This window comes from Canis lupus, chromosome 21, assembly GCF_048164855.1.
Source record: "Canis lupus baileyi chromosome 21, mCanLup2.hap1, whole genome shotgun sequence".
NCBI lineage: Eukaryota > Metazoa > Chordata > Mammalia > Carnivora > Canidae > Canis > Canis lupus.
This window is the reverse complement of record NC_132858.1, coordinates 43,548,957-43,574,751: the sequence shown is the minus strand read 5'-3', so window position 1 is coordinate 43,574,751 and position 25,795 is coordinate 43,548,957. Positions and strand designations below refer to the sequence as shown.

The following is a 25,795-nucleotide window of genomic DNA, read 5'->3' as shown; positions in this document are numbered from 1 at the left end:
AACACATATGTATCACACATGGAAGTGTCATAAAGCTGTTTACCCTTGCTATATCCAATTCCCTCTGCTGTTTCTATTTTCTTCTGTCCCTTTGAAAAAGCTTGCTGGTTATGACTCATTAAAATGTCAAAGTGCACTAATGACTTGGAATTTAAGTTTGAAAGCCACTGCTTTATATCTCCATGTTGTTTTGAAGAATTTATTCTATTCTAGAAATGTCACAGAAGAAGGATAAATCTTGGCACCAGGAAGACTTCATTCTTGTGTGGTTGTGCAAAGGGATGATAAGGAAGATAGATATCCAAGACTGAAGAATGCCAGGAACCTCAAGAACAGGGCTACTTGGAGTCTCTTTCCTGTAATTGGTAATAGCTACCTCCCCAGAACTGGGTCTCCAAATGAACAAAAGCAGTTTCTTGGCACTAATGTAACACCCACCTATACCTCAATTGAAATGCTGGGCGGAGATTTGGAATTCTTACTCCTACCTTAAAGCCTACCTACCCGTCAGGTGATTGCCCATATGCCACTTTCTCCATCAAGCCTTCTCTGATTCATTCCTGTGGCAGGTAATTAGAGAAACTATGAGCTTTGGAACCAGCCGGAATTGGGCTCAAATCCCAACCCTCCCTGAGAGACATTTGTTAAATTGGACATTCACGTAAGCTCAATATCTGTATCCATGAAATGGGGATACTGATCATTCTTCTTACAGAATTGTTCTGGAGATGAAAGGAGATGACATCTACAAAGGCTCTTTATTACTTGCCACATAACAGGCCTTCTGTAAGTGTCATTTCCTTCATTCATCTTGATAATTACTGTCTCTTCAAAACGTCCAGGCATGGGATGTCTGGTTGGCTCAGTGGTTGAGCACTTTGACCCAGGACGTGATCCTGGAGTCCCAGGATCGAGTCCCGCGTTGGGCTCCCTGCATGGGAGCCTGCTTCTCCCTCTGCCTGTGTGTCTCTCTCTCTGATGTATCATGAATAAATATAAAATCTTTTTAAAAACTTGTTAAAAAAAAAAAAAAGTCCAGGCACTGTTTCTCCTAAGACCTGACTCTGTACTTGATATTGTATCAGCAGGCTTATTTTGTCTACCCTACACTCCAGCTCCTGAGGATAGAGCCCGTTGGCCATCTGTATTTGTATAACACACAGTATGTAGCAGAAAGTACTCACAAAGTATTTGTTGACTTATTGAAGAATGTCAAAAATAATACGGCCTTGTCGAAATAAGACTTGTATAAAACTTTTGCACATAAATGTGGCAAACAACTGGATGAAAGCTTACAATATAAATATGATAGGAGGACACTGACCACTAGGCTTGTAAAGAATCAGTGACAGTTGGAAGCCTGGGTGGCTCAGCGGTTGAGCACCTGCCTTCAGCCCAGGTCATGATCCTGGAGTACCGGGATCGAGTCCCACATCGGGCTCCCTGCATGGAGCCTGCTTCTCCCTCTGCCTACGTCTCTGCCTCTCTCTGTGTGTGTGTCTCTCATGAATAAATAAATAAAATCTTTAAAAAAAAAACAAAAGTGACAGTTTATCACACCAGTATTCAGAGTTCATTCGATAAAATGAGCAGAGAACACGTAATGCCAGAAGGTAGTCGGCCAGGTCTTCAAACATAAACTCAGAAGCCCAAGCTTCTCTTGAGTGAGAAAACTGTGTGTGTTTATACATATCTACATATACAACGATGAAGTCTAACCAACTAGGAGGGAAATTACAGTTTAAAACTAAGAAAGTGAATCATTTTGGTAAATAATTTATTCCACCGTATTGATTAGTGCCAGACACTCATCTAGTCACTTTAAATAGATCAGTGAACAAAATAAGTAACCAGCCTTGGCTGTGTGAAACTTAACTTTCTAGTGAAATAGAGCTGGTTTAGATATGTAAGTTGACTAATACTATGGAAATTATGCCTGAGAATAGAATGTAAATGTTATGAACCTGAACAAAATATAACTGAACAATCGTGAACAGGTCACAGAAAGCACATGGCTACTAGTTTTTTGGGAATCATCAACTTTTACTTTTTTTTTTTAAGATTTATTTATTTATTCATGAGATGGGACTCGATCCCAGGACCCTGGGATCACAACCTTAGCAAAAGGCAGATGCTCAACCACTGAGTCATCCAGGTATCCCTTTTATTGTCTAAAGTTGAAAAGCAGTTAAAAATATTAAGCATAACAACTCCAACTTCTGAGAGGTTTTCATAATTTCTTAACCTACAAAGAGCTTTTAGAACGTAGCACCCCTACATTAAAGGAAAAAGTTTTCTACTTCATATTCTTTTGTTGCATCAAATTCAAGTAAAAGTCATTAAAATTAGAATATTTTAGTTAAAAATAGCATCTATCATAGGGCAGTCAGGGTCTAACCAGAAACTGCTTCAAGTATTTTCAGTGAGGGAATTTAGTGCAAGGAATTGATGATACAGGTAATAGAAAAGCTGAGAAGCCAAATATAACCAATGAGATAACCTGGTGATTAGTTTAAGAGCCAGAAGCCACTGAGGCTGAAGGGACAAAGGGAGAAAGTGTTCCCCGAGTCACAGGAGAGCCGGGGGTGGGTAGAGAAAACACGGCTGGCTGCCCCTCAAGAATAAGCACTTGCTTCTCCCTTTCTTGTACCTTCTCGTTTCCCAGTAGTCCTCCATTAGTTGACCCCAGCCAGATGCCAGCCTGTTAGGATCAAAACCCGAGCAGTACCGATGGAGTAGAGGTAGGGCAATGAATGGGCATACAGGCCTTGGTCACATGTAGAGTACCCGGTTATTCTTCTAAAAGTATTGCTACCTATCTCCCCATATAGACGTGTATATAGCTGTACTTACTGTGTACCTAGTATTACGAATAGTTTACGGGCAGCCCGGGTGGTTCAGCGGTTTAGGGCCGCCTTCAGCCCAGGGCCTGATCCTGGAGACCCGGGATCAAGTCCCACGTCGGGCTCTCTGCATGGAGCCTGCTTGTGTCTCTGCTTCTCTCTCTCTCTCGTCTCTCATGAATAAATAAATAAAATATTTTTAAAAAATAGTTCTATGTAGACTGATTTTGAGTGATTCTTGCAACTTTATATTTTTCTGCACTGTTTGAGGATTTTCTTTTAAGTTGGAATTTAAAAATTTTCATCCACATATTTTGATGAGACCAACAATGAACATAAGTTTAAAACTATGGTAAATTTAGGCAGAGTTCTAAGATTATAAACATACAGTTTTTCCAGTATTGTTACCATGTAATAATATGGTAATTTCTTTTTTTTTTAATATGGTAATTTCTGCAACTGATCAGCTTTCTGATTCTACTCAGGTAAGAAGTTTGAATTAAATCTGAGGCCATTGGGACGCCTGGGTGGCTCAGCCAGTTGGCCCCTGCCTTGGGCCCAGGGTGTGATCCCAGGGTCCGGGATCAAGCCCACATCGGGCTTTCTGCATGGAGCCTGCTTCTCTCTCTCTCTCTGTCATAAATAAATGAAATCTTTAAAAAAAATAAATCTGAGGCCATTAATCATGCCTTATAATTTCGTAATAGCATTTCTCCCATTTCACTGGTAAATATCTTTGTATATCTTAAGAGTTAATAGGGTCACAATGTCATTATCATGTTGTCTCTTCAAAAAGTCAGTGTCCTGGGGGAAAATGTGTAGGAGGACTTTTCTAGATGAATAAGACCAAAGAGCTATACCAACTAAATGCAGTGCCTAAAGCTTCATTTGATCCAAATTCAGAGGGAAACAGCTATAGAAGATATTGGGGAAAATTCAATATGAATTGGCTAAAAGATGATATAAGGGAGGGATTTATTTTCATAATAATGATATTTTGGTTAGATGCATGCTGGTGGGTAGAAAATCATGATGTCCACGAGATACTTTGAACAAAAAATATATAGCTAGGTAGGCATATAAACGTGTAGATAAGGCAAATGTGGCAATTAATCCAGGCAGTGGTGTTATGTTTTCTTCTTTCAACTTTTCTGGTGTTTAAAATACTATATAATAAAAAGGGGAAAAAAACTCCAGACAAACCCATTTGCAACAAAAATACATGTAAGCCAAAGAAAACAATATCTGGTGTTATGGACTGAATCTTTGAGTCCCCCTCAAAACAATTCAAAGGATGAAGCTTTGACACCCCCAGTGTGTTGGTGTTTGGAGGTGAAGCCTTTGGGAGGTAATTAAGAGTAGACGAGGTCATGCGGGTGGTCATCCCTCATGATGGGATTAGTATCCCCTATAGGAAGTGTCACCAGAGAACAGGTCCCTTCTCTCTTTGCACATTCAGCAAGGAAGGGCCATGTGAGCACGCGGTGAGAAGGAAGCCAGGAGAGCGCTTTCATCAGAGCCTGACCGTGCTGGCACCCTGATCTCAGACTCCTAGCTTCCAGAAGAGTGAGGAAATACATTTCTGTTGTTTAAGCCCCCAGGCCCCAGTATTTTGTTATGGCAACCAGAGCTGATTAATACATTTTGGTATCAGGAAGTGGGTGCTGCTATATCAAATACCTAAATATGTGGAAGTGGCTCTGGAAACCTTGGAAGATCTTTGAGGTGCATGCTAGGCATGTGGACATTTAGGGTGATTCTGGTAAGGTTGCAGAGAAATGAGCATGTAATCGGGAGAATGTTTACTGGAGGAAAAGCAAGCCTTTATTGTAAAGTGACAATTTGGCGAGACTTGTGTTTTGGTGTTTTGTGGAAGGTAGAACTTGTGATGAAATTGGATACTTAGGTTTCCAGCAATGAACAGAGGAGCAGCTTAGTTCCTCCTGACTGCTCATAGTGAAATGCAAAATGAGAGGGATGAAGGAGTGAAGCGAAGAGGAACCAGAATTTGATTTGGGAAATTCTCAGCCTATCCATATTGCATAAAATGAGAAAGCTTTTTTTGGAAAAGAACACTAAAGGTGAGGCTCAACAGTCATCTGACCCTGATCATGGGTGCCATAATTTGTGGACTTCATCAGCCATCCCAACAGAAGCCTGACATAGAAATAGGATTGTACCAGCAGAGACACTGCCAGTGTGAACTGAAGGCGATAGAAAAGACAAGGTGGAGTGAAGGATGGCTATTGGACACCTTGGACTTTACAGGATGAGACTATGGGGCTATTTGGCCCTGGTTGTGTATGCTATCCTTCAAGAACAGAGAAAAAGGACCTGACTGGTGATTTCAGAGATCAGCAAGGCTGTCTCCACCTCGGTTTCAAAGACGAAGACTGCTCAGCAGAGCTGCATGGACAGCACCCCCACAGAGAGCCATATGGGGGCGGGGCTGTCCACCCCACCCAGGGCGGCGGGCTGTGGGGGGTGGGGGGGGCTCTAGTGGGCCCTGGAGGGCAGAGTATTGAACCAAAGTGGATTATTCTACAGCCTTAAGAGCTAATGGAATTTGCCTTGTTAAGTTCTGGACTTGCTTGGAACCCATCACCTCTTCCTTCTTTTCTATTTCTCCCTTTGGAAATGGAATGTCTATCCTACACCAGTCCTACCAATGTATTAGGGAAGTGCATAACTTGTCTGGTTTCACAGGTTCACAGCCAGAGAGGAATTTCACCTCAGGATGATTCCTATCTAGAGCCTCACCCATACCTAATCTAGATGATACTTAGATGAGACTTTGGGCTTTAGACTTCAGAGTTGATGGAATGAGGGAAGATGCAGAGTCATTGGGGTGGAATGAATGTGCCTTGCATATGATAAGGAAGTGAATTTTAGTGGTCTAGGGGCAGAATGTTCCAGGCTGAATATCTATGCCCTCCCCAAATTCGTATTTTGAAGTCCTATCCTTCAATGTGATGGTGTTTGGAAGTGGAGCCATTAAAAGGCAATTAGGAGTAGATTGAAATGAGGGTTAGGGCCCTTGTGATAGGATTAGTACTCTTAGAAACAGAGACAGCCAAAGAACTGGCTCTTGTACATGCATCCAGGAAAGGCTCTGTGAGCCAGAGAATTCTCACCAGAACCCAACCACCAGATCTCCAACTTCCAGCTTCCAGAAATGTGAGGAAATAAATTTCTGCTGTGTAAGCCACTCTGTCTGTGGTACTTTGTTATGGGAGCCCCAGGTGACTAAGACATCTGGGAATGACTTGATTTTCCCAAGTTAACATAGAAAAACCCTGACAGCACCAAGAGATCTACTCCACAGAAGAAAGGCACTCCTGTGAACTGAACTTCTCCTTGAGATGGTAGAGAGTGATACCGTCCTCCTTTGTCAGGAATAAAGGCTCCTGATGCTTAGAGTGGAGTCTGAGCTTTCTACTTTGATGTGTGGGGCAGGAGAGCATCAGCCCTCACCCCATTAAATTATCCCACGCACTGTGAATATTTGCTTATCTCGCAACTAAAGACGAAATGCAGGCCTGGCCCACCTGCATCGTGGACACCAGAGGAATGAACCTTGTCTGCCCAGCGTCCAGTGCGAAACATTTCTTTGGCCCTTCCTAATGCCTCCAGGGACAACTGAGCCGCTTCCTTGGAACCTGTTAGGAGCTAAGTCCTCCTAGCCACCTCCCAGGTGCTAAACCACACCATCAACAGCAGTATATAAACGCATTGCGCTGAATTCTTCATTAACAGAATGTACTCAGTATTTCAGCTCAATAGGTAAGGGCTTGGACTCCAAATGTCGCTCTGCCATTTACCTCCTGAGAGGCAACTCTTAAGCTTTCCTTGTCTCAGTTTCCATATTTTGCAAAATGGGGGTAGTGGTTCCCACCTCTTAGTATTGTTTTGGAGATTAAATTAGTCAGTGGATTTAAGAAATTAGCATCACATCCAACACACTGCCTAACCAGAATAACCGTTAGCCAGCTTCATTTTCATCACTACCTTTGACAGGTAGATAAAAAATTCTAGCTGTTTTGGAGACGATGTCCGCTAGGTGGCACCAGCCACAGGTAAATAAAATCTCCCGCATCCACAGTATTTCTTTCATGAGTTTGGAAGTTACAGAAGAGACAGAGATTAATACTGCAATGGTGAGGGATCCCTGGGTGGCGCAGCGGTTTGGCGCCTGCCTTTGGCCCAGGGCGCGATCCTCTGCCTATGTCTCTGCCTCTCTCTCTCTCTCTCTCTCTCTCTCTGTGACTATCATAAATAAATTTTTAAAAATTTTTTAAAAATACTGCAATGGTGATAAGGCAATATGCACACACGATACACTTGGCCCAAAACTAAGGGTTTGATTCATAGTAATTTCCTAAAGCGATCATCTAAAACAATTACAAGTCATACATGTTCTAGTTTGATTCCCAGACCCTAGGAGATTCTGATGCTGGGGATCCACAGAGAAATTTTGGACAAACGTTCCTATTCTGTTTCCAGGTGGGTGTGATGCTGGGTCAGGTTTGGGTAACAACTGGGGCTTTTTTGCAGAGGTCAGTTCCTCCAGCTTTTGTTCTGCTGAGCTGGGTATGATTAGAGAAGGACCCTGCCGGAGGCCAGAGATCTCTGTGTGCTGTGGAAGGAAACTTCTGGAAGGACAGAGAAGGGAACAGACTGCCGACATAGGGGCAGAAACTTGGATGGAAGTGCAGAAGAGTTCAAATAGGGCTTTTCGAAAGTTTTCCTGTGTGATGAGGAATATCAACAGTGCTTTTGCAATTACATGAGCTTTTCTGACATCTGAGAAGATGATCTCAAGGTAGATAGAGCAAGAACAAAATAGGCTGGGCGTTTGAGTTACAACACCCTTTTACTTTTCTTTCTTGTCATTCCCTTCTGTTTATCCCTAAGCTTTCAAATAAAATCTTACTTCAGATATCTTAGTTATATTTTAGGGAATTAAGGGAGAGGTTTGTGTCCATCTCTGGGCTGAATTATTGCACTTCCAGAAGTAGGGTGATAGGGTTTGTGCAATGTGAACATACTCCATGGAAATCCTAATACTTAGAGAAATCAGATAAAAAGTCTGGAATTCCTACAATTTCATAAGATAGATTTTGTCATTTGAATATCAAAGAGCAGGACAATCCACGACAATTGGCTATGATCACACCCTGAGCCAGCTGAAGACCTAGGAGCTACAGGCGGATCCAGAGCAGGGAGGCGTTGACAAAGCTTAACAGTGCAGAAGTGAAGAGGATCTGGAAAGAAATGCGGAAGAGTTGGCTAAGAGGAGAAGTTGAAAAGAGTAGTTTGGGAAGTGATGTTTCTGCACTTCAGGCTCAGAAAGAAAGGCCCACCCCCTTGGACTTCCTGACCTCTACCCACACCTGTCCTTACTTCCTTTGTGTGTGTGTTGGGGGGCAGGTCAACACTCCCGGTTTTGTAAATAAACCAAATCTACTCTAGTCCATGCCCCACCCGCTACCCTTTCTCTTGCATCTTCACTTCTCTCTTTGCTGGCTCTGTTCTCACAAACAAAAAATGGTGAAGTCTCTACCTTTTAAAAACCGAAACTCTGTTCGTTTTGCATCTTATAGTTCACTACCTTGTTCTTTCTTCCCTTTGCCACCAGCTTCTGGAAAGAGCAGTCTCCACCACCTCTCTTCCCTTGCTCCTCCCTCCCTGCAATCTGGCCATTTAGCCAACACCTGACTGCCAACGCTCCTCCTGAGGTTACCAGTGAAGTTCACATCTGTGTCGTTGGGTGGGTCTCAGCCCAGGTCTCACTAAGCTATCAGCAGCATTTGCAACTTTATTTATTTATTGTATCAATAATGAAGTAATGTATGTTATATAATTATATAGATAATTTATATAAGATTATGTGAATACAATTATTCAGTAACTATTGAGTACCTGCTATTGACTGACACTGTTCTAGGTCCTGTGGTGTAGAGGTAGATGAGGTCCTGTCTCAAGGGTGTAGCCAGGTTGTAACATAAGAGTTATCTGTCCTGGGCCACGTCAAGAGGCATGGTGAGCCCCACAACTTTGGTTGATGGGACAGCATGTCTTCATACAGGTGCCAACCTTTGCCTAACTACTCTGCTTGCTTTGCGATGGAATTTTAGACTGCTTGCTTCAATGTTATTTTCATCATATTAACTCTTTTATCAACAACACTCTCTTAAAGTTGCTGAAAATGTGATACTTTGAGAGGAAATAAGCACCGCTTATGCTTCTCAATCCTTATCCTCTCCCCTACCTAAGCTTTCCTTGTATCTTCTTGCAACTTGCTTTGTATTGGAGTGGGGGGACACTCACAGTGTACAGGTAAACAATAATTAGAATTGTAAATGCCCTATCACTTCTTAGTCTTTTGGCTAAGATCAAGTGTAGATAATTGCTTTTTTTTTTTTTTTTTGGTTTTTTTTTTTAAATGAAATAATACCACTTTTAATACCAAATAAAATAATAAAACCAAATAAAATAATACCAAATTTTACATGAAATAAAGATAGCACTTTATCTACAGTAAACACACAATTACAAGGATGAAGTACAAGCACTCATTCACATTTTTTTTTTTTTAACAATTCATTTTTATTGGCAGGCATTGTATTTCCTAGTTTCAATTTGTCAGTTTTACTTCTTTAGTATTTTTAACCAAAAGAAAGAGAAAAATAGTTTTAACATTCTAAATGTAATTTTTTTTTCACAGCCACATATTTTTGTTTTGATTTTAAAAAGCTGTGCCTATCCCAAGGTCTAAATTTTATATGTAGTATGTTTTTTTATTATTCACTTCTGGATGGTTTTAAATTCCCATTAGGATTTCTTTTTAAATTATGATTTATTTAAATATCAGTATATAATGATTTAATTTCTAATTATTCAGGAAAATTCTGTATATCTTTTGCTATATACTTTTTGATATATTTACTTATTTTTTTACTAACAACTTTTTAAAAGATTTTTTTTATATATTTAGTTTTTAAAGTTGTATTTAAATTCAGTTAATCAACACATAATGTATTATTGCTTTCAGAGTTAGAGGTTTCAGAGTAAGACTGATTCATCAGTCTTATATTACACCCGGTGCTCATGACATCACTTGTCCTCCTTAATATCCATCACCCAGTTACCTCATCTCCCACCCCCTTCCCCTCCAGGAACCCTCAGTTTGTTTCCTATGATTAAGAGTCTCTTATGGTTTGTCTCCCTCTCGATTTCATCTTTTTTTTTTTTTTTTAGATTTGTTTTTTTTTATTTTTTATTTTTTATTGGTGTTCAATTTACTAACATACAGAATAACCCCCAGTGCCCGTCACCCATTCACTCCCACCCCCCGCCCTCCTCCCCTTCCAACACCCCTAGTTCGTTTCCCAGAGTTAGGAGTCTTTACGTTCTGTCTCCCTTTCTGATATTTCCCACACATTTCTTCCCCCTTCCCTTATATTCCCTTTCACTATTATTTATATTCCCCAAATGAATGAGAACATATAATGTTTGTCCTTCTCCGACTGGCTTACTTCACTCAGCATAATACCCTCCAGATAATTGCTTTTTTTGTGTTTTTTGTTTTTTTTTTTTTAAGATTTTGTTTATTTAGTCATGAGAAACAGAGAGGCAGAGACCTTGGTAGAGGGAGAGGCTCTCCTGTGGGGAGCCCAATGTGGGACTCAATCCCTGGACTCCAGGATCACTCCCTGAGCCAAAGGCAGATGCTCAACCACTGAACCACCCAGGCTTCCCTCAAGTGTATAGAATTGCAAATGATGTGAAGGGAACTGGGCAGGGCAATGTGATTGAAGGCACTACTATGATCTGAATGTCAGTGTCCACCCCCACCCCCTATTCATATTTGGAATCCTAACCCCCAAGGTAATGGTATTAGGAGATGGGGCCTTTGCAAGGTGATCAGCCCTCATGAATAGTAAGATTAGTGCTTTTGTAAAAGAGACCCCACAGAGATCCCTTGCCCTCTTGCTCCATGTAAAGGACACAGTGAAAAGTCACTAGAGCATGTTAAGCACTGATAGATCTGACTCAGTGGAGAGACAGGAATTGAGAGGCAGAAGGGTTCTGCCGCACAGTGGAGGAGTTCGCTTTGACAAGAGCAGAAATACACATATCTTTTAAGGCTCTTCCCCTTAGTCATTAACAGTGTCACTCCACTTTCCCCTTCTTCTGCGACTGTTGCTTCTTACTCTCCTTTTCAGACCCCTCTTTAAATTTGGTTGTCATCATGGTTCTGGTCACAATTGTCTTTGAATTATCGTCTGCATTTCCCTTAGACCATCTTATCCCTAAACATACTGGCCTAGACCCCTCTCTTGCACTTCACACTCTCGTGCCCAAATGTAGATATATATTTTTTTAATCTCCCAAATTCTACCTCTAGCCCAGACCTACCCTCTGACCTCCTGTTTTATGTTTTAGTGGCTTATTTGACACTTCCATTTAGATAGAAGAATCTTGAATTTAATGTGTCCAAAATTGGGATTCTTGGGTCCCTCGTACACACACACACACACACACCACACAAAACGAACGATGGGGAGGGGGTTCATTGATGGGCCATATTTCAACTCTTTTTTATAACCTGTACCATATTCTTAAGTAATCTCTATGCTCAGTGTGGGGTTCAGACTCCCCACCCTATGTCACATGCTCCACCCACAGAACCAGCCAGGTGCCCCTTTATTTTAATGTACCCCATTCTTTGATACTAACTTTGGAAGTTTTTTCATTCTTATGGAACTATCATAGTGATGTCACTAGAGCTTTATCAATACTTCCAGCCCCCTTCCTTTCCCAGACATTTGGGAGATTTATATTTATCCACCTCCTTGCAGTTGGTGAGGGCAATTACTGTGACCACTGAAATGTGGGGGGAAACTACACATATTGCATCTAGGTGGAAATATTTAGGAACAGGTGCACAATTCTCCTTGCTGTCTCCCCCCGCCCCCTTCTTTGTTGCAAAGTTATCATGTGTTGAGATACAGATGCCTAAGATCAAAACAGCCTGGAATGCTAAACCATCACGTGTAGGAAAATTGCCCAGAGTGTCATTTAAACCTGTAGCAAACTTTGAGCAAGAAAAAAAGAAAGAAAAACTATTGTATAAGTCACTGACGTTTTTGCTGTGTTTTAGTTCTGAAGTGAGTGTGTGCATGTTGTGTGTATATTTTAGGTGACTGCAGTATAATCGAACCTATCCTGATGCTAGAAATGCTATGCAAATGCACAAAAGCCCCCACTTCCAACTAGCTGACCACCGCTAGCCTCTCCTAAGTAGAAATTCTGGAACTGCCCCCTAAGCGTCCCTCTTTACCCCTCCCCAATTTCAGTTATCATCACTATCCACTTAGTTGCTCAATTCTGAATCCAAAAACAGGGATTATCTGAATGCCTCCCCCTTCCTCACTCTGAGTGAAACTCACCGTTTCCTGAAGTGTGTCTTAGATCTGTCCTGGACAGCTGCAGTTGCCTTCTTCCTGTTCCTGTTTCCAGTCTTGGGATTTATATATATATGTCATATATATATGATACCTTCAAGTTCAGAAGTTAATAAAGGGTCTGTAGTAAAACTTGTGCCTCCCACCTCTGTCCCCGGCCACCTGGTTCCTCAGCCCACAGGCAACCACAGTGACCAGATCCTTCGGTATCCCTTCAGAGCTAGCTGCACACAGAAACCAACAAGTCTGTGTTGCGTGTCTATTAGAGTAATCTTCCAGAAACACAAAACTGACCACCCCCCAACTTAAAGCTTTTCACTGACTTTCCATTACAGATTCTTGAGTGTTTAGGACCCTACACTGGCAGCCTCCTCAGTCTTGCTGATCTCTCCATTCCAGATAACCCCTGCTGTGTTGAAATCATCTCCACCTCAGGGCTCTTCCCTAGGCCGGTCCTTCTGCTTGGACAGTTTTCCAGCAGATCTCTGCACGCTAATTCCTTCCTTAAGGATTACCTCCTCGGGGAGAGTGCACAGCCTTCCCACCCCTGTCTTCCCTATCACAGGAGGCCCTCTATTTGTTGCCTTCAAGCCTCTACAAGTAGTTGTCATATACGATGTTTACCTGATTATTGATGGTCTCTCTCCCACATGAGACTATAAGTTCCATGAGAATAGAGGTTGTGTCCTGTTCGGTTTACCGCTCACTGTATACGCAGCTTCTAGCTCTGCGCCTATCACAACATAGGTGCACAGTCAACACTTGAATGAATGAATAAGGAACTAATGGAAAAAGTAGTGTCTGAAAAAAAAAAAAAAAGAAATTTTAAAGAGGAACTAGCTTCAACAATGTAGGCAGGCAAATTTGGCCTCCATACTGTTTCTCCCCTGAGTATAGATCTTAGACTTTTACCCTGAGCTTCCTCACTGTGTGGTTGGCTATGTCTCTGGGTGGGCCAGCTACCCAATACGAGAAGGGAAGAGAAGGAAGAGAAGAGCAAAACACCACCCCAAAAGGTTCAAAGCCTTGAGTTCTTTGGGAGGAGGTGGCAGCAAGCAGAGAGTGCTTGTTTCCCAGACCTTGGATTTTGTCATAGACATTTAATAACTAGTGGAAACAGAAATATTAAGCAGTCACATCTTCCTTGGTTTTAGGGACCAAAAGTTCTCTTTTTGGTGGATTTATTTGTTTTTAAGCAAGTAACACCAGAAAAGACGGTGACTCCCACATTGAAACAGCAGCATGTCTGTAAGGAATGTTAACTCCGCAATCTAAAATCAGGGTCTACTTCTGCCTTAAATGTTTTAATATAGCACATGCTTTCCTCATTACTTTTATGATTACATTTAATCATTATAGATAATAGGATACTAAAATTGTCTTAAGGATAAACTAGAGAAATAAAAATCGCATCCCTTAAACAAGTTCTTTAAGTCACAAAAGCTAATTAATATGTCTGCTTTCACCTGTCACTCGCTCCTTGGAAAATAAACAATAAAGCTTCATTCATCTCTACTTTAATTTCACCTTCGGAATTTATCGCTAGGTGTCCAGGTCAGCTGATTGGATTAGGGAGGTAATGTGACCCAGCCACTTGGCCTTTATCTCTCACCAGAGCAGAGGATAAAATCCAAGTTCTTTAATGTGCTCTACAAGGCCCTTATAACCTGGCCCGGTTCCCCACCCCCACCCCAGCCTCACTGCTCACCACTTCTTTCCTTACTCAAGTGGAGAAAGGTCATGGGCTCACAGGTGTGTTTTAATGGTGCAGATCTCTCCTGTTTTCCTGAACACTGCTGTGCTGGGGTAGAGAAGGATTCCTAGGCCTCCTTTTGTATATGTATAGACTTGGAGGAATGGGTTCAAAACGATCCTGCCTTGCTAGATTGGCCACAAATTGATGAGCAAGGAAGTGAATTCACCTGGAAGGGGTAGGGTTGACTGCTTTGATCAACATGCAAAGATCAGAACCCATCCTCAGCTGCATGGCAGGACCACCTAGTTTACAGGTGCTTTGAAGAGAGCTGCAATGAACTAAATGTGTCTCCCTCAAATTTATGCATTGAATCCATAATCCCAAAGTAATGGTATTTGGATGAGGTACGTTTAAGAAGTAATTAGGTCAAGAGAGTGAAGCCCTCATGATGGGATTAGTGCCGTTATAAGAAGAGGCCAGTGAGCTAACTGGGTGAGGATGAAACAAGACAACTCTCTGTAAATGAAGAAGGCTCTAGCCAAGAACCTGACTGTACTGGCACACCGATCTCAGACTTCTAATTTCCAGAACTGTGAGAAATAAACAGTCTGTTTCTTAAGCCATCCGGTGTATGATAATTTGTTATAGCGTACTGAACTAAGACAAGAGCCATACCTGGTCTCCCTCCTGAGGAGCCCCCACCAACTTGTAGCACTGGTTGGTCAAGGATTTGTACCATTCTTTTACAGCTAAACGGTGACCTTTTCAGATCCTCCTGCTGTGAGGTTTAGAGTTCCTCCATGACTGGGATGAAAAATGAAAAAAAATGCCAACAAATTCTGAAATAGAACATTAGGTTGTCAACTTACCTAGGCTGTAGGAAGTATATCAGAGGAGCTCCTGTAAACAAGGACTCAGGATATCCTTGTTTGGCCTTAAGTCTGGGAGTAGGGTCATGTGAAGAGGTATATCTGTGCTTGGAGTGCTTTTTTTTTTTTTTTTTTTTAGATTTTATTTATTTATTTGAGAGAGAGAGAGCGCGAGCAGGAGGGGCAGTGGGAAAGGGAGAAGCAGACTCCCCTCTGAGCAGGGAGCCTGATGTGGGGCTTGATCTCAGGACCCTGGGATCACGACCTGAGTCAAAGGCAGATGCTTAACCGACTGAGCCTCCCCCCCACCCCCTGAAGGTGTCCCTCGAATGCTTTTTAATCCCATTTTTAAAATGGGCCCTCAGAAGGAGCCTTGTGCTGAAGGTACAGTTAACCATCTTGATGTGGTGGGGTTTATATGAAGCTGTACATGGGATAAAACTGTATAGAGCTACACAAATGAGTGTATGTGTAACTGGTGAAATGTGAATAAACTCTTTGGTTTGTACCAGTGCCACTGTCAAGAGTTTTATATTGTACTTATTATAGTTATACAAGATGTTAACACTGGGGGAGGCTGGGTAAAAGGTACATGGGAACCTCGCTGTACATTTCTTTGCAAATTCTTGTGAATCTATAATTATTTCAAAAAGTTGTTTTGTTTTGCTTTGCTTTGTTTCAGTTGCACAGGGGATACTCAGAATACTGGAGCACTTGGTCTAAAACAGTGCATTGGGGATGACCTTTAAGCTAGATCTCATGACCTCTCCATGACCAGGCCTAAAGATGTCCCCAAAGAAAAGAATGAAGTGGGCTACCTTTGTGAGCAGATTCAAAATGAGCATAAAGTCTAGGAGAGCCTTCTGCTCTCTGAAGCTCTGCGTGCATCCAAGTGAATCCCCAGACCCTTTTCTGGAAAGCTGTAGGGTGAGCAGGCAAATAGGGCAGGTGAGCTGTGGTAGGCCCCAGGAATAGGCCTGCAAGCCCAGGAAACTAAACAACTGCACACTAATCTGATTGCCATTCCCAAGCCTATTGGCCTTGTTCAGCATCACTGCAGCTTAATTCAGTCTTCCAACTATTTATTAAATACCTACTGTGCACGTGGCACTTTCACTCCTTGCCTCACACCGTATATAAAAATCGACTCCAGATATGTATCTAAATGTGAAAAGTAAAACAAAGTTTTTGTTAGAAAACATAGGAAAGTATCTTCATTATCTTAGACAAAGATTTCTTAAACTATATACCAAAAAGGAAAAAAAAAAAAAAAAAAGCTAAACATTAAGGAGAAAAATGGTAAATTGAACTACATTAAATTTGTTTAAAAATGCATGATTTTTATGCATTTTCAAATATGAAAAGCCAATCTACAGAATATGATGTGGGACCATAAGCAAACGGTCAAGAAAGAAATCTTGAGATATTTTCAGTGCAAAAAAGTGCTTTTAATATAGCACAGGGACAGGGCCCATGAACAGAGCTGCCCTGGGATTGTGAGAAATGACTGATTATACACTTTTCTATTACTGGGGGTTAGGGATAGCGTTAAGTCTCTAGGGAACTTGGAAACAAGGCTTCTAGGACTTTGAGGGACTAGCTACTGTTAAGATTATTTACTACTGTCTACTAAGACACTGGTCACGAGACCCTTCAGATATATATCAGTGGGTCATATGTTTGAAGGATGATTGCTAACATATCCTGGGGTGAGGGATGTTTACGATCATCAGAGGAAAGTAACACCAGAGCAAAGCTAAGGCGGTAAAACATTAAAGGGAGTCCTTGAGGGAGCTCTAAGAATGTTACAGTGTGTATGCTTCAGGAATTCTGCATGGGGACCGGGAACTGCAGCAAAGTCCAACCTCTGTTCCTTTTTCTCTCATCAAATAGAATAAGGTATTTGTAATATATATTTCTACCTGCTGGGAAGAACAAATTTCCTCTGCCCTTCAAGAGCCTTCTAGCTGGACAAAGAATCAAATTGATGTAAGACAGCTTAACAGGAGAATATTAAATTTAATTTCGTACATACAAGGAATCCACACAGACATGGAGATTCCAAAGACAGGCAAAAAGAGGTACATATGTCATTCTGCACTAAGGAGAAGGAGGTAGGGGTCTGATGCTTCACTGGGATGGAATGCAATTCACAGGAAGATGAAAAAAAGTAAATCTTTTTTTTTTTTTTTTTTTTTTATGATAGTCACAGAGAGAGAGAGAGAGAGAGAGGCAGAGACACAGGCAGAGGGAGAAGCAGGCTACGTGCGCCGGGAGCCCGACGTGGGATTCGATTCCGGGTCTCCAGGATCACGCCCTGGGCCAAAGGCAGGTGCCAAACCGCTGCGCCACCCAGGGATACCAAAAAGAGTAAATCTTTGTTAAATGTTTGCAGTGCCACTCAGAAACCACAGGACACAGAGAACTTTGATCAAACAGGCCTTGCTAGGCCTCTCCCTGTCTATCCTACCTAGTTCATATCAAAATATAGTTATGGTGATAGGTCTCTTCCTGGAGTACATCTTGTCTAAATTCTTCTAAGCAGTTGTGGGGGAGGTAAAGAGCTTTTCCAGAATCTGTTGGGTTTTGATTGCTTTTACCTCAAAAATAATCTTCATGCCAAAGTGGCCCATTTTGGGGCAGCCTGTCCTTGGCCCTTACATAACATATTAGTGAGGACTATATAGATTCCTCACTATACAATCTTACAAGGCCATTAGAAAAAGGCAGATGACTGAAAAAAACAAACTGGTGAATGGTTTGGGCAGATGATTCACAAAAAGGGATATTTAAATAATAATAAACATCTGAGGGATCCCTGGGTGGCGCAGTGGTTTGGCGCTTGCCTTTGGCCCAGGGCGTGATCCTGGAGACCGGGGATTGAATCCCACATCAGGCTCCCGGTGCATGGAGCCTGCTTCTCCCTCTGCCTATGTCTCTGCCTCTCTCTCTCTGTGACTATCATAAAAAAATAATAATAATAATAAACATCTGAGAAGGCACTCAACTTCTTTAGTCCTTAGCAAAAGGCAAATTAAAACCACAGTAAGATACTACTACACACCTAGAAGAATGGCTCAAATGGAGGGACATTGCAATGGCTCAGTTGCTTAAGCATCCTCTTGATTTTCAGCTCAGGTCATGATCTCAGGGTCCTGAGATTGAGCAGGAGTCTGCTTAAGGATTCTCTCTCCCTGTCCCTCTGCCCCTGCCCCATCTGTTCAGATGGCACCACATTTGGACATCATTCAGGTGTTTGTAGTTAGCCCTTTGGGCAGTTACTAGGAGGGAGCTTGAGAGGGCTTCTGGGCTGCTGCATATATTCTGCATATTGACCTGGGTGCTGGCTCTACTAGTGTCCTTGTTTTGTGAAAATTCCTATACTTTGTACACTATACTTTGTATCCTTTTGATACATGCATTGTAACAGTGTGAAAAGTTTGCTTAAAATAATGAAAATAATTGCACAAGACAAACTGGAAATACTTGGGTAAGAATTATAAGAATTAACTGAGCTTTTTTGCAACGTTTATTGCATGAAAAGTCTTTACAAAAAGACATTTGCGTACAAATAAAAGTGGAGCTATAAAGAATACATCAAAATCATGGCTGTTGAGAGTAATGGCAAACTTAAAATGTAGCATTTTTAGTACATTTAATAATTTTGTTCAGGAAGGACACATCCAAGTAGTATGAAAGGCAACTTTACATTTAATAAAAATATGTGCAAATATTTCCGATGTACATGATTTGATTTTATTGTTACTGAAATTCATATACAACACTGAATCTTATCCTATAGGTTAAAAACATAACAAAAGACAACCTCACTTCAATTTCAAGTAAAATTTTCATTGACAATACAGATTTAAAAGTATGGTTACTATTCACAAAATGCACAGAGAAGACCGTATTCCTAGAGTGAGCTTGGGATCAAGTCAGATAGACTCTGGTCTTATAATAGTCACAAGTGGACCCAAGATTTTACAAAACTCTAGCCTTATTGTAAAATGGAACTTTGGTATTTCCTTTAACTAATAAAAGGGCAGTGCATATTTCCTCTATTAAACAGAGGTATTCATCCATTTTCTGCAAGACTGTTATGTTCACCCTTAGAAGATTTGTTGCTATTAGAGGCAGGTATTGATGTGGAAATGGGATATTATAATCCTGGTTAGGCTGTTCCCAACAGGGGTCACATCTGTTCTATATCAGCGAAGGACAGTACAACCCATAAATGAAAGAATATTGTAACATTGCAATCCATTGCAGCTCACTCAAATTTCAATATGTAGAAAGACTTGGGTGATACTTTTAGTTAACCAGTTTGATATGACCACTGATAGTAATCCTTCAGAAGTGGATAACTTACTTCTGATTGTATTTAAGAAGAAACACAAGGATAAGACATGCTGCCTTTAGATAGCCAAACACATCTGGGAATTTCACACATTTGTGCCAAAGGTACAAAATAAATCTCAAGCGGGCAAAACAGTGTCTTACTTGGGGACCTGAGTATTTTTTTCCCTAGAAATTAAGTACAATTTCATTCACTCCGGTGTGAATTATGTGGGAATAGTCCTCGGGACTAAAGTCTATATTTATATATAATACCTAGAAAATCATTGGCACTCAAAAAAGATTAAGTAAAAATAAAAAAATATAAAAGGTTCTGGTTTAAAATATGGATTTTTAAAAACCTAAGTATTTTCAATGTATATATTCCAAACCCATTTTTTTGAAGTTCATTTAGAATGCTCTGTCTAAAAAAACTCATTTTAAATATAGATTTATATATAGGATATCCATTTTTTAGATTTTTTTTTTTGGAAAGGTGGTCAGAATTCTGTTAAAGATCATATATTTCATACACTGCTAAAGTTTTAGAGAAAAATATAGACTAAGTCTTATATCAAAATTGGTTTTTTGTTCAAAATAACACAATTTTTGCATTAGATTTTAAATAGACCATACGTCTATAGACCTGTACATGATGATCATTTCTATAAACTAAGATAAATAAAAGCTGCATCTTTAATCTAGAGTCTGTCATATATTTTATTTGATCTTAATTGTGATCCATGACAATCATCATCAAAAAAGGATTTCTGCACACCACAATAATCTTATTGCTTCGCTTCTCTGAATCAGTGTTTCTAAAATAGATCAGTCTGGTTCTGTAGTTTTTAAGTGAACCCCCCCCCCCTTTTTTTTTTAACTCTGGCTACATATCTGGTCACATATAATAACATTGACTATTAACTACTAAGTTTGCATTTTAAAAACTTCATTGATGTATTTACTAAATGTGATAAGACTTTTATGGATAAATGCATTAATAATTAAATTTCTGCATTTATTCAGTGTGACCCTACACCGTGGCCAGTGCAGCTGATGGCGACGAAAGTCAGTTAGAAATGGATTTTTTCTTTATGATAGTCCTTCCTGGTCCACCTGCCCACAGAGACTGTTTGGGGCACATTTACCCAACTAAACAGAGGTACAGCAGTACCCACGAGAACACTGTTAGCAAACCTGTTGTGGAGGAACAGCAGCTTAACATCAGCAGATCCTGGACATTGCTAAATCACCTGGATAATTCTCCTCACCATTTTGCACATTTTAGAGGTAAGCTATTTATTTTATAAATAAAGCCTTAAAAAAAAATCTTACTGGTTCTCTTTCATTGGCTAAGAGGTTAAAAAAAAATCAAAGATTTTAAAAAATCAAATGGAAAGAGAATGAGTGTTTCAAGTCCAAAGAAATAGTCAATGCAGAAAATGTTTGCATAGAAGTCTACCGGTGGGTAAATCTTGCCTTTCAGTCCTTGCTTAGAGTAACCTCCTGAGCCCACTTTCAGGAAGCAAGACTACGCATAGCCTGGGGAAACAAAAGGGAAACAAAGTGTTCATACAAATAAATTGTCCTTTAGTCCACATGATCTTGTTTTTTACAAATATGATTTGACTGTTAGGGTTACTCACATTTACTCATGTGTATGGTAAAAACTTAAATTTGTACCTCATCATTCTTGGATTTATTTAAAAGCAGCGAGTACTATTTATCAAGTACTTACTATGTACAAGAGACTATTATTCTTTTACATGTATCCTTTAATATTTACAGCTCTATAAAGTATTACTATTTCCATTTCACATGAAGAAAATGAAATGAAGACCTGGTGAGTAATTTTCCCTGGGCTACACAGCCAGGAAGTAGTAGATGTGAGGCTGGCATACAAATCTGAATGGTTCTAAAGCTCATACCCTCAAAACCACTCCACTCTACCCCTTTGCCATCTCCCGGAACCCAGAACCCCACCTGAATGATCCTCTTATCCATTACCTGAATAATGATACTGTTAGTTTATGAGGCAATCAAAAAATACTTCTGTAATGTGCCAACTTCTTAAGTTCCAATTTGATGAGTTTTTACTCAACTAAGTCAGTCTTATAACCATACTCGTAAACCAGTAAAGCTGGAAGTACTTCTAAGCTCAAGAATGACATTCCCAGACTCACTAAGCTGGTAGGCTAAGGATGCAGGACCTCTGACTTTCACCCTAGCAATGTACTTTCTCCACAAAAATCTCTGCCTGTCATCCTTACTGCCTGAAGGTTGCTCTTCTCAACGTTTTTATCAAGATCTGGAATAAGGCATGCTAGTCAGATTTACATATGGCATCAGCAGAATGGTTAGTTAATATGTTGGGTGATGCATTCAGAATTTGAAAGTATTTCAAAATAAAATCAACAAGATATAATCTAGCAAAAATATGCATAATTCTGCATTAGGGTCAAAAACCAATAACACAAATATGAACGGGGAGCCTAGCTAGACCACCATTCGTGTAAAATGCCCAAGTGTTTAGCTGGCCCCTGCTCAATAGAAGCCAAGATTCTGATGTGGTTGCAATGAAAATAAACACATTTTGAAGTCGCAGTAATAAACAAATCTTGGCAAGATCAAGGTAGGTTGTGGTTGCATAATCTTCATGCTGACCTGACTCCACTTGGGAGTGGACAGTGACAAATTTTGTGCCCATGAGGAATAAAGGGAACTAGAGGAATCTAGCCTGGAGTAGAGTCTGGTGGACACATGAGAGCTACTCTCAAATATGTAAGGGCTGTTCAGGAAGAGGGTTTGTGTTGCTAAAGAGGGCAGATCTCAGTGCACTGGGTACTTATTAAAGAAAGGCTGCATCTAGTATTGGAAGCAGAACTAACACTTGGAGACATCCAACCTCGTGACAAAGGCCCTTGAAAAGCTACCACTTGCCCTTATCTTGAGATGTTCACACAAAAGCTAAGTGAACATCCTTAGGGACGGAGTAGGAGAGATTTCTGCTGGGCTAGGATGCAGATGTCTTGATATCCCAAGACATCTTTCAACTTTAAAATTCCTATGATCTTCCTTTGTTGGTCCCATTTTACTCTTACTCGGTGGTGGAGCCGAAAAGTTCAGTCAGATAATACATTTAGGTCAAGGTTCCTAGGAAGAGTCTGATGTCCCAAGAGTATTGGCAATACATGGGACCAGCCTCAAATGGAAGGAGTGTCTTGTGTGCTATCATCAGTGAGATGAAGAAAGTTCCATGAGGTTCCTGTCCCTCACATTCTTCTTCTGAAGCTTATGAAACTCCCAGGTTAGAAATCCCCTCTGTCTACCTTACTCCTAATCCCATTGCCCTTAGGTGGGGAAGGAAGGGGACACATGGAGAGGCTTAGGTAAAAAGTCAGTGCCACTATGTTGGCAGCTCCAGTCACTGATCATGCCTATATGTCTGGGGCAAAAGGTCCCTAAGTACCTAATGTCTTCAAGGGACAATTTTTGTTTTCCATTTTCCCTTTTCTATGAAGCCATCCTTTTGGTATTTCTTAAAAATCATTTTCCCTGAATGGTTTAGTCAGACATCATCACTATTTGTATTATTCTATTCGTTCAAGGTTCAATACAAATTATTTTCTTTGAAAGGAAATAATGATCATACCTCATCCTGGACATCTAGTTCTTCTTCAATCAGCTCTGCTTCCATTAATTCAAGAGGATCCTTACAGTCTTGGATGAGAGTAATCTTGACCAAGAGAACAGAGAATATTTATTGGAAAGATAATGACATCAGCCCCACCCTGATACTCCTCTGAAAATTATTTGAAGCTTTGCTGTAATCTCCATACAGCAAAATCCTGTTCAGCTTTGTGTTCTTTTACATTTTCCACCTTAGAATGTTTCCCCATACCAATTTTTCACATTCAAGTATGACCTCCCATGGCTTTCCATTGTCTCCCCTCCTTTTCAGCTCTCTTCCCCAACAGCTGAAGTGCGTACCTCTTAATGGATCACCCTGTCTGCCTAAATGACTCAGCAGTCAATTGTGTTTTTTCCCTTCAGTGGCTGAGCTGAGAGCACTTAGTACACCATTGAGTGTGCAGTGAAGGGCTTGTGACTGATGACAATAAGCAGTCCTCAGTTGAATTGGATGGAAATTAATTTTATTGGAATTGGAAGCCAGAGTGTATGAACCACATTGGTTCAGAAAAGTTCTGCTTTTTAGCAGTAGTATGCAATTTATGCTTCCACACAAAGGAAACCAATAACAATTTGGGCTTTGTTTTAAATATGAAGGATACTTCCTTTTTTCCTTTTTTTTTTTTTTTTTTTTTTGATTTTTTTAAAATTTATTCATGAGAGACAGAGAGAGAGAGAAGCAGAGACATAGGCAGGGGGAGAAGCAGGCTCCATGCAGGGAACCTGATGCAAGACTCTATCCTAGAACCCCGGGATCACGACCTGGGCCAAAGGCAGACGTTCAACTACTGAGCCACCCAAGTGCCCCCTAAAGTAACTCCAGATGTGTATCAAGGCAAGAGTGATGTTTTGAAGTGCTTTTGAGCTACTTTTCATCTCAAAAATAGATAACCCAGTTCTCTTTGCTCCTGTGGAAATGCATCAGAGATTAAGTCCCTGGGCAGATGGTCATAACATAAAAGTTAGGGGATAGGTCTAACCACAAGTCGAGGCTATCCTAGAATAATTCTTGTGATGGTCAAATAAAGGGACAGGGAGAGGGTCATATCACTGCATCCGCATATCCAAACACCACAAGTTATGTTTCCTGGAGGAAAGGAAAGTACCACAGGCATGATTTATCACCACTTTCTATACATCTACCATGTATGAGGCTTTGTGCTAGACAGGGCACATAAAAGTATAAGGTTCCTGGTGTGAGGGAGGCCAGTAGTGCTCAATCATCTACCCAGTGAACCAAGAAGTGTATGATATAGAAGTACTCAGTTAAACTCAGTCTAATATTTGTTCAGGGTAAAAAAAAAAAAAAAAAAAAAAGAAAGAAAGAAAGAAAAAGAAAAAAAAAAATTCCATCCCAGCCAGTCACAATGCCTCCCTGATGGCAGACAAGATTGAGTCTAACACTGGAAGGGGCACTCTTTTTTTTTGGAAGGGGCACTCTTGATGGTTTCTGTGGCATTCATGGCCTGAGAGCTTGAATCAGAAATAGAGTATAAACAAATAACAAAATAACCATTTCCATGTTGAGAAAGAATTTGACACCTCAGTTCTAAATACTTTTAATGCGAGGGTTTTTTTAGATGCTTTGTATGATCCTGCTTTATTGCTGTTAACCTATGGGTTAGAGAATTTTGTTAGACAGAAAATAGAAAAAGGTTTATGAACTTTCAGAGATCAGCACCTTGCATGTAGCTTGTTGATTTCTCATTTTTTGGTTTATGTTTTACTGCTTTTTTTCTTTTATGTATTTAAGATCCACACCTTGGTATTTAGTGCTAATATTTTCCCCAGCAGCATTAAGTGGTCTCTCCACTAACAAGAGCTGAAAACAATAATGCACTATTGTTTTCTAAATTAATTTTACTTCAGATATCAACTTCCAATCTACAATAAAAATCTACTTATCCTAATTTTTAAAAAGGAAGCAATTAAAAATATAGCACACCCATGTCACTGGAATAATTACTACTGTTGTTATTTTATAAGTATTTGTTTTATTTGCCCAAATTCACTGAGGGTCCATGAGAGAAGAGGTTCTTGGACCAGGCCCAATAACCCAGCCCAATGACCAGCCCAATGACCCAGTCTGGAATGTGTCAGGAGAGTTGACAAACTAGGGAGGCTCATGGGAAACCACAGTCTATTCTATTTTGTAGGAAATAATTAACTCTAGGCTGACTTGTGATTTTTCTTTTTTTCCTTTTTCAAAGATCACTTGTGACCTAATGGATCCTATTTAAAGACATTTATCATCAGGATTTTCCAGATGGCTGAAAATTTAAATTATACACACAATTGTGCATTTGTATACCCAAATCACAGAAAATCCAAGACTCACCACCTATATTCTAAAAAGGCATTATTACGGCTAATGCCATTTTTTATCAGTAAACCCACACATCATAAAATTGATATGTATGTACCAACAGGTGCTTTCCCATAAATTATCACATTTAATCATCATATCAACCCAGTGAGGTAAATGTTTTTATTTCCATTTTAATGATGAGAAAAGTGAGGCTCTGAGAAGTTAAGCAGGTGGCCCCAAATCTTACTAAGCTGATATTCAAACCTAGATTTGTGGAATTTTTGCTCTTCACAGAAATCATGGTAGTTCAGGAAAAATAACCTATGTAGAAAGGTTAAAGATTTACCGTTTCTAAAATGGAATCTTGAACTTCTCGAGATTTAACCTGGTTCTGTAGATGGAGGACAGCATCATGGACGGTCAAAAAGAATATGTCCTTTCTAATGTTATCATTAAAGAAACCACATTTCTCCAGTTTTTCTATCACATGATCTTCAAAAGAAAGAAATAATGTTTAGTCTCTAGGAAAACATATTTTTGTGACATCAGCTGATATTAAATTTTGTCAGCTCCTTAATTTT

The 25,795-nt window shown here is 40.3% G+C and overlaps 1 protein-coding gene and 2 long non-coding RNA genes across 5 annotated transcripts in view; 1 reads left to right on the top strand and 2 right to left on the bottom strand.

The window, feature by feature from the left end:
* Positions 1 to 25,795, top strand: part of LOC140613104 (uncharacterized) — a 46,210-nt gene that overhangs the window by 5,122 nt on the left and 15,293 nt on the right. Inside the window, exons 2-3 of one of the 2 annotated variants that reach the window (XR_012014237.1) lie at positions 20,243 to 20,506; positions 21,005 to 21,059. This is a non-coding gene — a long non-coding RNA (uncharacterized lncRNA). The remainder of the gene's footprint in view (positions 1 to 20,242; positions 20,507 to 21,004; positions 21,060 to 25,795) is intronic. The other variant, XR_012014238.1, reaches the window with a different exon arrangement.
* On the bottom strand, positions 10,244 to 16,041 carry LOC140613101 (uncharacterized). Its single transcript, XR_012014236.1, has 4 exons — positions 15,976 to 16,041; positions 14,685 to 14,813; positions 12,938 to 13,114; positions 10,244 to 12,407 (listed from the first exon to the last, which is right to left on the bottom strand). It is a non-coding gene; the product is annotated as an uncharacterized lncRNA (long non-coding RNA).
* The window catches only part of SLC26A4 (solute carrier family 26 member 4), a 50,151-nt gene continuing 42,745 nt past the window's right edge, over positions 18,390 to 25,795 (bottom strand). For both annotated transcript variants that reach the window (XM_072791568.1, XM_072791569.1), the window contains 3 exons: positions 25,561 to 25,706; positions 22,869 to 22,952; positions 18,390 to 20,758 (listed from right to left, as the gene is read on the bottom strand). In XM_072791568.1, the coding sequence (XP_072647669.1) occupies positions 20,735 to 20,758; positions 22,869 to 22,952; positions 25,561 to 25,706 (254 nt within the window). In that variant the 3' untranslated portion in view covers positions 18,390 to 20,734. The remainder of the gene's footprint in view (positions 20,759 to 22,868; positions 22,953 to 25,560; positions 25,707 to 25,795) is intronic.